At 42.4% G+C, this 16,183-nt stretch overlaps 1 protein-coding gene across 1 annotated transcript in view; it reads left to right on the top strand.

The window, feature by feature from the left end:
• Positions 1 to 16,183, top strand: part of LOC129111837 (interleukin-1 receptor accessory protein-like 1) — a 197,884-nt gene that overhangs the window by 167,728 nt on the left and 13,973 nt on the right. Inside the window, exons 6-7 of the mRNA XM_054623964.1 lie at positions 6,813 to 6,945; positions 14,054 to 14,199. Coding sequence (XP_054479939.1) covers positions 6,813 to 6,945; positions 14,054 to 14,199 — 279 coding nt within the window. The remainder of the gene's footprint in view (positions 1 to 6,812; positions 6,946 to 14,053; positions 14,200 to 16,183) is intronic.

Here is a 16,183-nt window from a genome sequence, read left to right on the forward strand (position 1 = left end):
GGTTTTCGGTTCAATGACCTGCATTGCGTGCAAAGATGATTGGGCAGGAGGGTCCAGAGACTTCCAGGATCACAACTGTCAAACAAACATGCAACAAAGGTCGAAATGCATTTCCATTTTGGCTTATGAAGTTAAGACACTGACCATGAACCACAACATCCCTAGTTTGAGTCCACATCTCGGGTTCTTGGTTGCATGTTGTTCCCCATCTCTTTCTCACTCTCTTCTTTCCACTATGGACTCACTAATAAAGGCACAACCCCAGAAATAGCATTTCATAGAATCTGCAACTTCCGTGAATCATTACATTTTATTATTAACAAGCAAATTCAAGTGAACATGGGCAAGGCTGGAGCAGGATTTGGGCAGAAAACCTTAATTTTACAGGAGTAGATTTAGTTTACAGCCATGTACATGAGGTACATGAAGGCTTGTGCCGTGTGGAAGTTAAGAATACTTCAGAATCCCTGGGCAATAGTTAAGAAAATAAATCACTGAAAGCATTGCTGAAGTGGGCCCATGCTGAGCATCTAACCACAGGGAGCTTCAGTTAGGAAATGGTACTGTTGGGAGTGTGGGCATGCCTCAAAGGTGACCCAGCAAGGCCTCCAGGAACCTGCTATTTAGTTCCATCAGTGTCTTTCTTTCTCTGATTGTGTATCAATCTCTTTTGTTTCCCTTCTTACCACATTTTCCATTTCCCCCACCTCTCTGGCTCCCATGAGTAGCTAAACTACATGGCGCCATTTAGGGATACTCTGGATGGCTTTGTTGTTCTGCACGAAGCTCACCAGGCATCCCTCCTCTGACTGCACTACAGCCCAGTAAGTGTTCAGGTCATACTGGGATCCAGTCCCAGCATTCTCACTGTATGGGTAACTTTTTGATTCTCAGCTAACAGACTAAGAATCTGGTTGGGCAAGGTATTTCAACAAAGCTTCTACTGTACTTAACTCTGTCTGCTGTAAGTGGCAGGCCCAATTGTATGTGTATCCAGATCAGCAAGATGGATAACCTACCTGACAAAAGATTGTGTTTAGGAAATAGTAGAAATAACTGATGCACAACAGCAGCAACAGGCAATAAAGCGACAGAGCATATAAAGATTTCATAATGCTTCACGAAGCTATTAGCAAAAATAGCATCTGCTTCAAAGTTGACATGGCAATTGCCATCATCATCTGATGCTTTTCTAATTGTGGTATAACCTTGTTTCCTCCATTCAACGTGGCATTTGTTTAATGTTATGTGAAGTACCCTTTAAGTGTTTCATTAATGTCTAATGAGCTTTTCATTATGAGAATTCAAGTGTGACTTCTCCATGCAAGAATATAAGCAACACAAGGTTTCACATTGGTAATGATTCTTCTCTGGATTGGGCGGCAATATTAGGGCCCAGCTATTGTGCTAAAGAGCATTGTTATTATGAGAACATCAATGCAAAGAGTGGGTGTTGATCTTTGCAAATGTCATGCTCTGTTCCACAAGGCTCAAATTGGACTTGTTATTCACCCAACCCCCCATCCTGTTTGTATCCCATCGCCTTGTAATATTCAACAATACCACTTTATTTAATTCCTAGACCGGGCTTGTCCTCGGCAAAAGTAACACAGAGCAGAGGAAATTCAAATTTCAAAACACATCATTGAGCATATCCCATTATGATTGCCACATGTTAACATGCCTATAAAATTCAGGAAACTGGTTTACACACTGTATTGTGTCTCTTGATATCTGCTTTACCTGCAATAATTAAGAGGAACAGCGGCAGCAGTATGCCTACTTAGCGGTAATGAGGTGCAATGCCAAGTATGAATAACGGGAGATTGACCATACGCGAGCTAAATGAATATTGAACACAGCACAGTCGATGGCTGCCTTAAAATCCGTGACTGTAGAGGTTCGGTCTGTGATAAACAAAACAAAGTGAATGCTGAACAGAGAGACAATTAAACCGCCACATCTGGCACCGCCGATGCCAGTGTGTACCCAGCCACTGCAATTACAGGGCTCCATCACATGTGTAACCCTTCACTGCCTGGATGTGGTGCGAGGGGCAGGAGATAAAGCTAATGCTCGCTCTCATTCAGAGATTGTTAAAATGGTTTCGGGAATCGCTTCACGCTGCCCAAATGCCCCCACAGAATCTGGGAAAATCCTGTTTCACCATCGACAATCATATTATCTAGTGATTTAATTCCTGGGCTTCTTCCTGGTCCAGATCAGTTGCTCGCTATCCTGCTGATCACAAGCTACAGGGCAATCTTCAAGTCCTTTTATGTGCAGCCCAGACCGTTGCATTAAAGGAAGGACTAATTAGACAGTAGAGTGAATATCATTTTGGCTGGTTGAAGGGAGAAACGAGGAGTTTTCCACCAATGCCAGAAGTTACAGAAATGTCATTCTGCAGTTTGTGAAGAGGTTTCGGTTGTGCCTCAAAAGCACATGCTGTTTATCTTGTCCAAAGCAAAAGGATGAAGGCCTTTTTAGATTAAAAAAAAAAGAATACCTTTAACATTCTGCCTTGATAAATTGAGGAGTATACAAAGATGATGACAAATTAAATGAAAAACCCAAATAGAGTGCCTTTGTTTTTATATTCATGTCGGTGAAGAGTGTGTCTCTCCAAAGTCTTATATTGTTGTACAGTTGGGTTAAGAGCTAGTGATTGTGAAGGCCTATGATTAAAATGGCCACATCAGCCACTAAATGGAAGTTGTGGTGAGATTGTTTTTGTCAACCGCAAGAATTAACTTTAAATCTTAACAGCGTCTTGAGATTCACATGTCGGCATTTAACACAATCTACCAGGTGCCATTGGTCTCCATTAATATCAAAATGGATTAAAATTTGCAGAGAGAGATTAAACTTGCTTGCAGAATATCGGTAATTTAAAAAGACTGCTGTTCTTGTGCAGCATTATCTGTATTCAAATTGCCAGCTCGTAGATTGCATCCCATCTCACCAAAAACACTAAAGAGGAATCTATTTGTGTCCTCATTGCTGTTGAGATTGCAAATGCCCTTTCCAAAAAAAACTCTGAGAAAGCTTAGTCTCTTCCCTCTCTGAAGTATTATTCCTGCTAGCTACAGGGCTTAATTTATTCAAGGTTGTTAAACGCAAAAAGGAAAAAATAGGAAGGCTTCCCTACTCAAGAGCTGGATTGTTTGGATCTGAATGGGAAACGCTGGTAGATTAACTCGACATGGATGGTGCACACTCTGCATGTGGATGTACTGATCTGTAATCTGAGTCATCTTTAGAGCACAAGGGCAATACAATTCTCCATTCGCTCTGTGTTGGAAGTGTTTCAATTCTCCATAAAGAATGGTGTGCCCTCCCATGTGTGTGATTCCTCTGTCACACTCACAGCCACACTGACACACATGCACATATGCCTCCTTTGTCTCGTGCCAGCCTATACTGTGTGTCACATGGGCACAGATGCATACCATGCCGACTCTCTCTCTCTCTTCCTATCTGTGTCTCTTACCCTGTTTTTCCCGCTCCTCTGTGGTGTTTCATGGTTTCATAGCATCCAGTCTGTCTGCTTAGCCACGGGAATCTTTGCTGACGTCTCCGTCCTGCAGCCACAGCGACTGAGAGAGATGCTCCAGAGGCGAACAGAGATAAGAGAGGGGAGACAATCGCATTAAGACTCACTTTACCCCCCTGACCAAGACCAGAGGTTGGGATTTTTGAATGCTAGAATCTGTGCACTCAAATCCCTGCATGGCTCTTGGTGCATTTCCCAAACTGAGCACACAACCTCTTCCCGTTCAGGGCTTAGCTGCTCACAGTATAGCCGGCACAAATGAACACGCCGTCGTTAGGGGAACAACATGCAGCCATATGCATAAAGAGGCCCTTGGAATAAGTCTCAGAGAATGGCACCGTTGCTGTTGTCGGCAGAGCTGTATAGCTGTCAATGCTACAACACAGCATGCTGTTTGGATCCATGGGTGAAGCCTCTTGACATCAAAGGTGGCACACGAAAAGGATCCGTGTTTCCTTTTACTGTTGCCTACACCTGTCAAAATGGTGTGTTTGGTTTAGTTTGTTTTTGTCGTTGTAGTTGCTTCATGTGCTCCTCCTGCACATTGGCCCTCCTGCTTTGTAGCGCCACAGAGACCCCTTGTGGAAGTGGGAAGTATAGCAGTGTGTGTTTGTGTTTGTGTGTGTGGTCCAGGATAGATCCCAGCATCCCTTAAACACATTCACTCCGTCTCTCTTTCTCTCTCTCTCACACACACACACTAGTCCTTGATTCTCGGCTGTGGACAATATTTTAGTTGGGCCGTGAGACAAAATGCAAACCCGTCCTCGAACTCGGGGCCTTTTTTTGATTCTCCAAACCAGCTTTTCCCTGTTAAAGCTTTAGCTATCATCTGAGCACGCTATCCTACACCAGAGGGCCAAATTAGAGCAGGCCTTGGTAAAATAAAACCCCTATTATCTTTTAACTAGCAAGTACCCAATTATATGCCGCAGTTATCTCCTATCTCACAGACTTCTGAGTCCTCGCCACAGGGCCAATGAGCAAGGAGTGCTAATGAAGAGATGCTGAATCACCTTTTTGCCTTCCTGGACGCACAACTGCTTGAGCCTCCTTGATCATCGGCGGCTCCTTTATGTATCAGAGTCATTCCGGGGCTTTGATGATGTGGCTCTTTTTCCTTAACCCCCCCCCAGTGAGCCTGTCGCATCACAGGCCACACACTCATGGATGTGCCGTCGGCTGCAGCATGTGTGTGTGATAAGTGTGAAAGAAGAATGAGAGGTCTCTAATCCAAGGCAGAGAGCGAAAACGGGTTTAAAAGGGGGTTTTATCTGTCTCCAGTCAGATAGGATGTGTGTTCGAATTGAGCCGATCAGAGAGAAGAACTCCTGCTGATGTGAAGGCAGGGGGTTTGTCTGTTGATATTCTCTGCACTTTCTTACCTTTCTGTTCTCATGGTCTTCATCATCCCAGGAAGCCTATCAGTACATTGCACTACCTGCTAGCACAGAAAAAGGACCCCGAATGTCCTGATAGCTGACTTCTCTCTTTCTCTTCCTCTTCTTTTCTATTCCAGTCAGTGTTTCAACTTCCTCAACACTACTACTACCACACAAATTCATTTCAAATGCTCCCAAAAATCAACATTGTAGGACATTTGAGCTGTACTTTTCAGTGCTTAAGCTCGAAGTATATGGAAGTATGTTTGGGGTGACAGAGATTTCATTGGAACTTTAAAGCTGCAATATTCAATATGTTGGTCCAAATCGTGAATGTGAAAGGGTTTTGCTTGCAGTGAAAAACTAGTCCCCCTTGGTTTCAGCGACTTTTAGCTCATTGTTTTGGTTTTATGGCCTTTACATTAAGGTTTTTGGTTCACCACACTTTGCACTCTTACAGATGACTATGTTTGTTTACTGTCTCTCACTCTTACTTTATTTCTGTGGTATCTAAAAGGATCAAGTAGGTTATTTTCAAGCTTAAAGTACGTTTTACTGATCATAGTTTAATACTTTTATTAACTTGTTGTAGGGTATTAGTACTTTGTCAGGGCTCTTTAACAGTATTTGAAAAAATGAAATTGCGACCATTAAATCAGAGTGCAATCAAGCTACTCCACTGCAACACTGTTGGCCTCTGCTTGTAATGCATAAATATTACAACACAAACGTTATTCATCACATGCACAATGACTGCTACGTTATACCAATAGCATCTGTGTAATTTGATGAATGAAGCTTGACTTAATCGGTGTAGTTCAATAGACCCATGAGGGCAAATGGCATCCCCTCAATGTCACAAGAATAAATGGTTTAATGAAGTCAATAATGTGCCCTATAAACAACTGCTTGTGTCAATCCATTAATAGTGCAAACCTATGCGCCGTACTTGTGTGTTCCCAAAGTCTACTTCCTGCAGACTACAATGATTGAAATTTAAATAGAAGGGGACTGCTGAAGAGAAAAAGCTTTTATGGAGGTACAGCAGAGCTGTGAAGTTTGTGAAAAAAGGTTCCAGAGAGCATTTTAAAGTTTAAGAGGCCATCTGGGAATTTAAAATAGGTCTGGGATGGTTTAAGATGGCACCTCTGGAGAGCGAGAGACGATTTAGGAATTGATGGAATCGAGGACGCCGTTATGGAGTTTTTGAAAGCTATAAACTGGAGTCTGGAAAGAGAATGGGTTTAATAACAGGAAGCGCACGTAGGTCTCGGTGTTCGGGGGAGATGCTCATTGATGGACAATCAAATATTACCAGTTTTTCTGAGACTTGACTAACACTGACACTTGGAAATTCCTATCACAATAGATGCATCATATGCTGCTGGTGTGTGTCGCCCTTTAGAAACACTTTTTAGCAACTTCTGGGTGTAATAAAGAATAGGTTTAATGTTGGTAGTCATCCGGTAGCTGGAGATGATGTTTAATCATTTTAATAGAAAATGGATGATAGCTCCATCTGTTTTGGTGCACCGTCCGTTACTGTTTTATGGTTTTCCCTGCTGCTACTTTATGTTGCTGATCGCATTTGTAAAAGTTGCAGCACTCTGTATCAACATGCTCTGCATATTACCTGTTGTGCAAAACATCTATTTTTGTCAGTGTATTTTACACATGAATTGTGGGAAAATAGTGTAAAATGTATGATAAAAACTGAGCATAATATTTAAAAGTGTATCTTCAATCTGGCTCTTGATTAAATCGGTAATCAAAAAGTAGCCAGAGCACAAACAATATAAATCATCAGTACACTTTCCCCAGACATGCAGGTTCATTTAGGTGTTACCTCACATCCCGTCTCTTGTCTCCAACAGGAAGTCCCCTCAACCTGACGTGCAGAGCGTTCTTTGGATACAGCGGAGACGTCAGTCCACTTATCTACTGGATGAAGGGGGAGAAGTTCATTGAGGATCTGGACGAGGAGCGGGTTCAGGAGAGTGACATCAAGTAAGACATTCAAAACCAGACTTCAGCTGATTATGAGCGTAAATCCTAATTCTCAATGGCAATTAGGATGTAAAACACACAGCTATGGTTGACCTAATCTCTAGATTTATTGGAATTAACACAAAAGATGGACACAAAATAAAAGAGAAATACTCTCAGTTCATTATTTCCACTGAATGAGCATATTTGCTATGCCTGTTAATATTACAACAGAGCTTGAGCATCATATAACAAATTCATGAGGTACATTTAATCTCTTCAAAAGCATCAAGGGACCCACGGGCTGAACTGGTAAACACCTATTTAAACCCAGTTACCACAACTGTGGGACCACACATCAATACACGGAACAATAAAAGGAACTATTCACGACCAAGCTATCATTGAAATTCTATTCATGAATGTTTAATGGGGCTGTTTAATAATGCAGGTAGCTATGCATTCTTTATCATGCACAATATATTTGCACAGCTCAGGTATCAGTGATCAGCGATAACTTTGCACTGAAATATAAGTGGAGGCATTAATAGCAGAGCAGCACAGCAGATGGAAACTCCAATTAAATGTCTGTGTTGGCCTTCTGTTCCATTTGGGTGACCTCCATCTTTTGGCTCGCACTCATGTCTGGAAACAGAGGTTCGTTTTATCCAAAGTCAGGTAAAAACCTGGCGGCCAGGCCCACAAACTGCCTGAGGCTGGTTGTCCATCCAACAATGACCTCTAATTGACAGGTCCTGTAGGAAGCTGATGTTTCTAAGAGGAGTGTTCATTGCTTTAGGGCATGATGCAGCAGTACAGTAATGTTAGAGCTCTTTTCTGATTCTGAAAGAAACTATTGTGAAATTTCCAAAACTGAAAGGCGCTCTTGTCCGAACACATAGCTACCCACATTGCACATTGATTTTATTGTCTAAAGAGAAGCGGTGCAAATTCAAGCAAGAAACATTTAAACACATAATGCCAAATTAATGGAGCCCGTCTGGACATAGAGACAGCTCCTTGTCAGCCATTTTACCCTTGATGGTAAATGTCCCAATGGCTTTGCTGACTAGTGTTGTTTAAAAAATAGCCAAAAGAATGCCTTCCTGAACAGCGAAAAGATGCAAAAGCAACAGAATGAATGTAATAGTATAATCAATAATATATTTTTGCACATAAGCTTTTTACCAAAAAGAATACATTTGGATGCAGTCCCTTTGAAACTAACATTTTCATTTGTAACTGTAATTTAATAACGTTTTCCTCAGTAAATGTTTTCGATTACAATCATATTTATTTTGGGATTTGATCATGCAACTAATTGCATGTAACTAATTGTCACTACATATAACTTTAACTCAGGAGACAATACTGGGGACAGTTTATTACTCACTTATTACTTTATGTTGATGTTCTCTGATAATGGCAAAGCTTTGTTAGGGCTCACACTACATTCAGGTCATATTGGAAAATGTGGAAGAAGAGCAACACAGTATACCTCACCCACATTTCTTTTCTAGCTGATGAGCTGTTATTAAGGCTGTGAAGCTTAATTAAAGCTAGAGTAAAGTGCTCATCTTCAGATGGCCCCTCCTTTAAGGGATAATCCATCTTCATCATCATTACAGGAGTCCTCAGTCTGCTATTACACATGTGTGAGACAATGGAGATACTCATGTCAGTAAAAGATGACTGTTTGATTGACAAATGCAAGCAACTAGTATTTATTATCCATTATATTTCACTTCATGAATACTGACAGGATGATTATGATTAGATTGTCAGATGAAGTGAGAGCACATGCGAGAGTCGAGAGACTTATAGCGACTAAAGATACAGCGGTAAGCGGTACACCATACTACCAGTAGTGCTAATGGTGCATTGTGTAGCATATAGCTGTATGCACCAAACATATAGAGGTGGATGGATGGGTTTCCCCTCTAATACTGGGTCCATTCTAGGACTGTCCTCTAACAGTCATCAGTTATAAACAAAAAAAGCCACCTACCAACTAACAGCAGGGCAAGAATATCCAAAATCTAACTAAACAGCTGAAACTCTGAAAGGCAGTCAAAATAACACTGCTATATTTTTATCCTCACGTGTTGCTTAAATTAGCCATCTGTTGATAATATTAGTAAATTGTTTTATGTTCTAAACAAAAATGCTGGCCATATCTTACTCATTGCACCTTTAAGGGATAATTAATTCACTGTTAAGCTAATTATTTGTTCAGATAGACCTTTCTGCTGGTGTGTCTGTACTGAAATACACACATCACGCACCTCACGCCTACCCTTTCATGTCCTGCCCCACTGTACTCCTTTGACAGACCTGACGTATGACTAGAAACCCCCTGTTGTCGACAAACGCCGCCTAATGAAAAGGTTAACTGTAAGCAGCGTGACAAGGCTGGGAGGAGAGCTAGTGGCCCAGTCAGTGACCTGGCATTTGGAGATGTCTCTATTAGTCTTCTAGCACATTCCGTCCAGCTCTCAGCACCACTCTCTGTTGTGAAGGACACCAGGCCAATTAGAGCCTGCAATACTTAGAGGAATGGCGGTGGGGAGGGGAGGTGGAGGTGTGGGGGGCGGCAGGTGGCGGAATCAGGTAGGTGGTACAATAAAGATGAAGAAGTGCGTCATATGCGGCTAGAAACCCTGCTTTCAAATGAGCTAACAAGCCAAGAGATCAAAACTGTGACCCTGAGCTGCTTTGAAAGGCTGCGTGTGTGTTTTTGTGTGTGCGGGGGTGGAATTGTGCGTACAGTGGGCGCCCACAGTGCATACACATTCAAGTTTTTCAAGTGCCTATTTTTGTTGTGTGCCACCGCGTGATACCGTCTCCCTGTGTGTTTTTATTTATTTTATTTTTTTGTTCCCGTTCTGAATGTGCACCACTTCAAACCCGCCCCCTGACATCATTCCATGAGCTTTTAGCTTTGAAATGGAAATTAATCACACAGGAGTATTCCCCGAAGGGCTGCCTGTAATACATGAAATGGAGCTTTTGGCACAATGTTTCACCGCTGAGATTCCGGGTTGAAATAAAATTTTGTGGCTGCAGAACAAGATTCTGTGGATTTCAGAGGTGAAGTCACAGCGTGGAATACAGAGATAGCTGCTGCAGTTTAAAACCAGAAGAAGCTTCAGTCCCTGGTGCATGGGCTTGCTGCACCATTTTGAGCAGAGGTGCAAGTTTAAAATGTAACTCTTAATTAATGCTCAGAAAGATACACAGCTATCTTCCTGGGAAATCAGAGTACTTACAGAGTCCAGCAATGCTTCCACTGCCTATTAGCCATGCACACTATGCACGTCTCATCATTTTACAATCTGACGTTGATGTTTACTGTGCATCATATCAAATTTGGCCGGACACTTTGAAAACTGGAACACTTGTCCAACTCAATAATGCAACAGCGAGGCACAGGCTCGCTAACTCCGAGCTGATGTCTATTGGGCAATCTGTCATTGTATACAATGTTACATTTCAAGCCTCTTTAGAGGAGCATCTGTTGTGATCTAATTCATATCTACCTTTGGGGCGTAGTCAGGGGAGGTGCAGACAGCCGGATTCGCAGCAGCCAGTGAGGCATTTAGAAATAAAGCAAAGCATGACAACACGGCACGGTTCAAAAGTTCAGGTGTCACATTGAGGCTTCTCTGAGAGGTTGTGCTAGATAATATAGAGAGGATGATAGAATGCTGCTGTAGCACGTTTAAAGAAGAAAGGTACATTTGAAATGAATGTTTTCAGGTGAACCCCTGGTCTAGTTTTCTGATGCAATTTCATCTCCATCCAGTTGCACCAGTTTACTCCTTTCCCTCCATTCTTTTACACACCTGCTTCCACGCCCTTTCTCCAGCTCTCTCTCACACACATGAATCCTCGCTTGCACAGTCGAAACTTTCACTAACAAGTATGATGGAGTCTTTTTGTAAACAAATATAGATTTTTATTTATTTTTCTTCACCAACACCCACAGTGTTTTAGCTCAGTCTATGTTGAGTCACACATGGGTGCCACCTCTTTAAAAAGCCATCAGCATGGATCTATATCCCAACCTTGTGGAGCCCCGTGCCTCTGCCTGACTGGCCGCACAATGGAGAAGGATGAGTGTTAGAAAAGCTCGGAGGAATTACGAGAAACGGCTGAATGGATTTCCCTCTCACTCAAGCCTTAACACAGGTAGCATCTTTTGTGCTTTGCTGCAGAAGCTTAAGAAGTACTACTTCATAATTAGTTTTTATGAAGCAGGTAGTCCATGTAGCCAGAAAATAATTACCTCTAATGGTTCTTCATTGTGAATGGTCAATAAAAGAAATTTCACTGTGAGTGTGATATTTCTATCTATGTGGGATACCAATTATTAGCAGCACTTTGAAAAGCTAATGTGAGATATTGCCATGGCAGCAGTGGTTTTATTGTAGTTTGTCTCTATCTCCCCCGCACTTCACAATCTGCTTTGTTTAGTTCTTTCATTGATCAGCAAGAATTACACCAGTTTTCATATTCAGATGCCCCGCGGCAGGCTGCAGACGAATACCCAAGCGGCCTTGTACCTTTTCGCACTATTAGCCCCATGCATCATTTAACAGAGCTTTGGAATAGCTGCAATTTTTGTAACCTTAAAAAGACTATCTGCTCATATATCATTCCTACTTTTTCACAGCAACTCAGCAGGAGAGATTCAGCTCTTTACCATCATTGTGGTCCCGTTCGTGTTTTCGAGAGTTTGTTACAAATGCTTTGACAAGGCTATAGAAGTAGGTCCGGACCTTTATTTTTCCATGTACAAAATTAGGTTTCAAAAATCAATATATGGAATTGTCTCATGAGTTTCATTATTTTTCTTAATGAGTAATATGTAAGCTACATTTGGTTATTCAGGTAACTCACCAAACATGGTTCCCATCGGCCTCAGCTTTATGTTTAGTGTAAAGAGCAAACAGTAGAAGCAGAAATACTAAGATGGTAAACAATATAGCTGCTCAACATCAGCTTTTTGGCAATGTAACTGAGAGCATATGTGCATGCTGATGTTTTGGGCCACCAATTATTAAAGTAGCAGGCAGGCTTTTGTAAAGAGGAGTTTGATGGAAAAGTGCTTAGTTTGTGTAAAAAAGTGAACGGGAAATCTTTACATCTTGAGGTGCCATCTCTTCCTGATGGCTTGTTAGCATTGTCAGTCAATTTTCATTGAAGGCAGTTAGCTACCCCGTGATGGTGTTCTTCCTGCTCATTTAAATCAAGGCAGACACTGATAATAAAGAGGACGCTGCTAAAAATCCATCTTTTTACCCTGCCAAGTGTCCACTGAAGAAAAACAGGTATCATAGTGTCTTAGTGTCCTTCCAGTCACTACAGTCACTGTGATCTAATAGTCAAAGCTTGCAGTCTTTTGCATGTGTTGTTGTTGTAGAAGTGTACAGATTTCTGGAAAATGGCTGAATTCTATGCAACAAAAACATCAAGAGTTTTTGTTTTTTCCCTCACTAACCCTCTTGGCGAAATGTTTTGTGATAGGTCGGCGCTGTAGTGCATCATGACAGTCACACTATTGTCCCCGTAGCAACATGTCACAACCAGTAGCCATCAGGAGCCTCAGCGAGTATTTTTCAAAGGGGGAAATCTGCCATGACTCATATGATGCTGGCTTCTTGTCAGTCACAGACCGTCACCTCCTTCCTTCTGTTTTATTGATGAACTAAAAAGTAAACGCTGCCACGAATATCAGCAGATTATAGAGCTAGGTATTACATTACATTACAGTACATTACAGAACCTTTAAACTAAGGTTCTGTCTGATGTAGGTATCTGCATATTTATGGGTACGAGGGGTGTGCAGGTATAAAGTGCACAGTATTTTTACCCAGAAAATGTCAGCTCTGTGACAGTGTCTCAAAATTGCTCTCCACACAGATGGAAGCTTATAATTCCAAGGTCATGATTTATGGATTTTGAGGATGCATACCGTGGAAACAACTCTCAAACTTTTTTTTTTGTCAGAAAAATCCATATTTTATGTAAGAGTCATACTCTCTATGACTTTCTGACTGCCTGCAGTCTAGAGTTATTGTTTTCCATAGTTTCCATTATTTTGGTACAGATTCAGAACATTCGATTTGACATTGTTGTTTGGAATCTGTAGTCACAGAGCATACCTGCAAACATTGGGACTACAGACTTAAAAATATAACTTCAGCTCTGCATGTTCTCTGATGTTCTGAGTCTGATTTTATATATATATATTTTTTTCCTCCTCCAAATCCAACTTCTTAAATGAAGACTGCTACAGAAGCTACTTTGATGTACACCTCACAGTCAGTAATGAGGCGGCTGGACTCCGTTTGGGCAGATGTTTGAAGTCATGTTGGTGTTCAAATTTGACCAAACTGCTGGTACAGTACGTTGGTTTAATTTCGCCAACCATCGCAGTCGCAAGGTCTCGAACGTATAATAACTCGGAGCAGACATCCGAACATCATTCGTCCCTTTCGTAATTAAGTGATGGACACTGTCCACCGTGAGATACTTCACGTCCGACACATGTCTTTGGCTGGAACACTGAAATCTCCTGGCATTAATGATATAAAAGTCCATAATTTTGTCATCCCTCTGTAAAACAGCCTTAACAGATTATGTGGGTTTGCTCTGAAAGTCTACAATATCTGCTTTGTCACACCAGGCAAACACTTTCCCCATGTTTTTCTTAAAATTATTAAAGGGAATATCAAGGGCTGACACTTTCACTCTCAGATAAAATCACAAAATCTCGAGCTAAAAATTAACAATCTGACAATTTCCACCTTAGACTTTATCCAGTTTGCACACTGTCTCTTAGAGCTGCTCTGCTTTATATTATTTAGGGGCCTTTTGGTCTCTTAGAGCTCATTGTTTTGGTTTTACGACCTGCAGACAAACTTCACATTCAACTATATTAAATTGAAGTCATTTTTCATGAGAATAATTTCAGAAACACTGAATTATTGAATCACTTTTAAGTAGTAAAAAGATGCACCTGGTCGCCAATGATGATGTTGCAAAAACCACACCTTTTTTATGCGTCAAATTCACCCTACATCCATGCATCCCTTTCTCTGTGCTCTCTGTTACCCCCTTGCAGGACAATCCGGGAACACTTGGGGGAGCAGGAAGTGTCCATCTCTCTGACCATCGACTCTCTGGAGGAGAACGACCTGGGCAACTACTCCTGCTACGTGGAGAACGGCAACGGGCGGCGGCAGGCCAACATCCAGCTCACCAAGAAAGGTTGGGGCGAGTACAACACAAGCATACAGAATCATTTGTAAGATGTGGGGAAAAAACACAGTTATTTAAAGATGTACAGTATTTCACCATGAATGTAGCAGAGGGATAGAGAAGCTTTGAGATTTAATAATGGCATGTTATTGCTCTGGGGTTGAAAAACACCATTTAACACCACAGGCCTTCGCTCTGACAATAGAGTGAATCTCTTCGCAGCAATTTACTGACTACAAAGAAGAACAACTGGCGGGACTCTGGGATTTGACCAGTTGTTTCTCGCCTGAGGGAGGAGAAAAAATGGGACAGTATAGTAGATAGTGCAGAAAGCCTACACATCCACAACAGCCTTCGGTGTTATGATGCCAGACAAGCTGTTTGACTGTCTGGCAATGACCTCCTCCATCACACACACACAAATCCTGCTTTGATCGCCAAACTCTCGCTCAGACATTTTCTCATCTTTCATCACTGACTACTCTTGCCTTTCCTCCTCCCCCTCCTCTTTTTATTCAAGCAAACATTTTTGAGTTTTCCTCTGATTTCGCCTCACTTAGGATGACTGTTTGAAAGTTGATTCCGTGATGATTTCAAATAGAGATGCACACTTCCCAGCGTGGTTATATAAGCGAGACTTCTTTTTTTATTTTGTGGCGAGGCTGGGGGGGGGTCTTTGCAGCCTTAAAGCTGTCAGTGTTGAATACATTTACATAGTAAGATATCTTTCCTCTCTTTTAAGCTCGCAGCTTTGGATCCAGCTTTGATGGCGGCCCAGTTCCCCTCCATTTGCTATATTAAAGGGGTTTATGCTGCACAGTCAAATCTCAGAATAAACTCGGAGAAGATTAGCCTGGTCCTCGCAGGATTGTGGGTCCACGAGAAATCGACCGATTCCCATGTTCTTTATTCGCTGTATCCACGGTGTGGTGCAGTGCAAGGCCAGTCACTGTTTACGCTGCATCAAAGTTTTCCTCGCTTGTCTCTTGAAGCCGTGAAACCAGCACGACGCTCCAAATGAATTTGGTCGTCTCAGCGCAGCATCAAGCAGAATATGCCTTCACTTTTCCACTTCTTGTACAACTTCTCTTAGTCAAGAAGTTGAGAAGTCCTCCTGGCCAAACTTTTTTTTAGCAGCTCCACATCCTCAGATACATTTTTTATCTCACAGCAGCAGCAGCAGCAACATCATCTGGCAGACGGCTGCCTATGCTGTATATAATAACTAACATCGAGATTCTTGATTTGTGAACATGAGAAGCAGCAGACTCAGCTTTCCCCGTTCTCACAGCCGCTCTCCTCTGTTTTATTTCACCATTCAACCCCCACTCCGCCTTTTCCTCGTCTCTCTTTTCATCTCACAGAGAGAGAGACGCAGTAATAGAGGGAGGAAAAAGGGGGCTGATGAATCGCCGGATGCCATGTGGCCCCATCAAATCCAGCCTTCCAGTCAGGAGCTAATTTGTCTTAATCCGTCCCACTGCAGCGCCGCCACAATATGGATGCCGGGCTGAGAAGAATTGGCCTCTTTCACTGTAATCTCTGCAGCTTGAGGAGCAGCTGGCTCGTTACACTGTCCAGATATCTGAGAAGAGGAGCGGTGTTCACTGAGGCGAGAGGGCAGAGCAGAGGTGGAGAGGACGGTGAAGAGGGAAGGAGAATTGCTCGGATCCATCGCCTCGCAGTGCTTGTTAGCCGCAACACCACTCTCCAAAAAGTAAACTAATTCAGGATGATTCCCAAGCTGAGGGGAGAGAAACTGAGTTTCGACGGGGAAACCTGTGCTCATTCCGCCCCGAGTTTGTTTGCTCTTTTGTTTGCGTACGTCCGTCCGTAAGTTTGGCTGAAGGTCGTCGACCAGACAGGCGTGATGAAGCGGCGCGGGCCACGCTCGTTAGCTCTCCAGAACATCATCCTTCATCATGGGAGCTGTCAGCCTGATGGCCGCTGCAGTGGAATGGGCATCGCGCACTCCAACGAGGTTAAATGTGCG

The sequence above is a fragment of the Anoplopoma fimbria genome, chromosome 22, assembly GCF_027596085.1.
Source record: "Anoplopoma fimbria isolate UVic2021 breed Golden Eagle Sablefish chromosome 22, Afim_UVic_2022, whole genome shotgun sequence".
NCBI lineage: Eukaryota > Metazoa > Chordata > Actinopteri > Perciformes > Anoplopomatidae > Anoplopoma > Anoplopoma fimbria.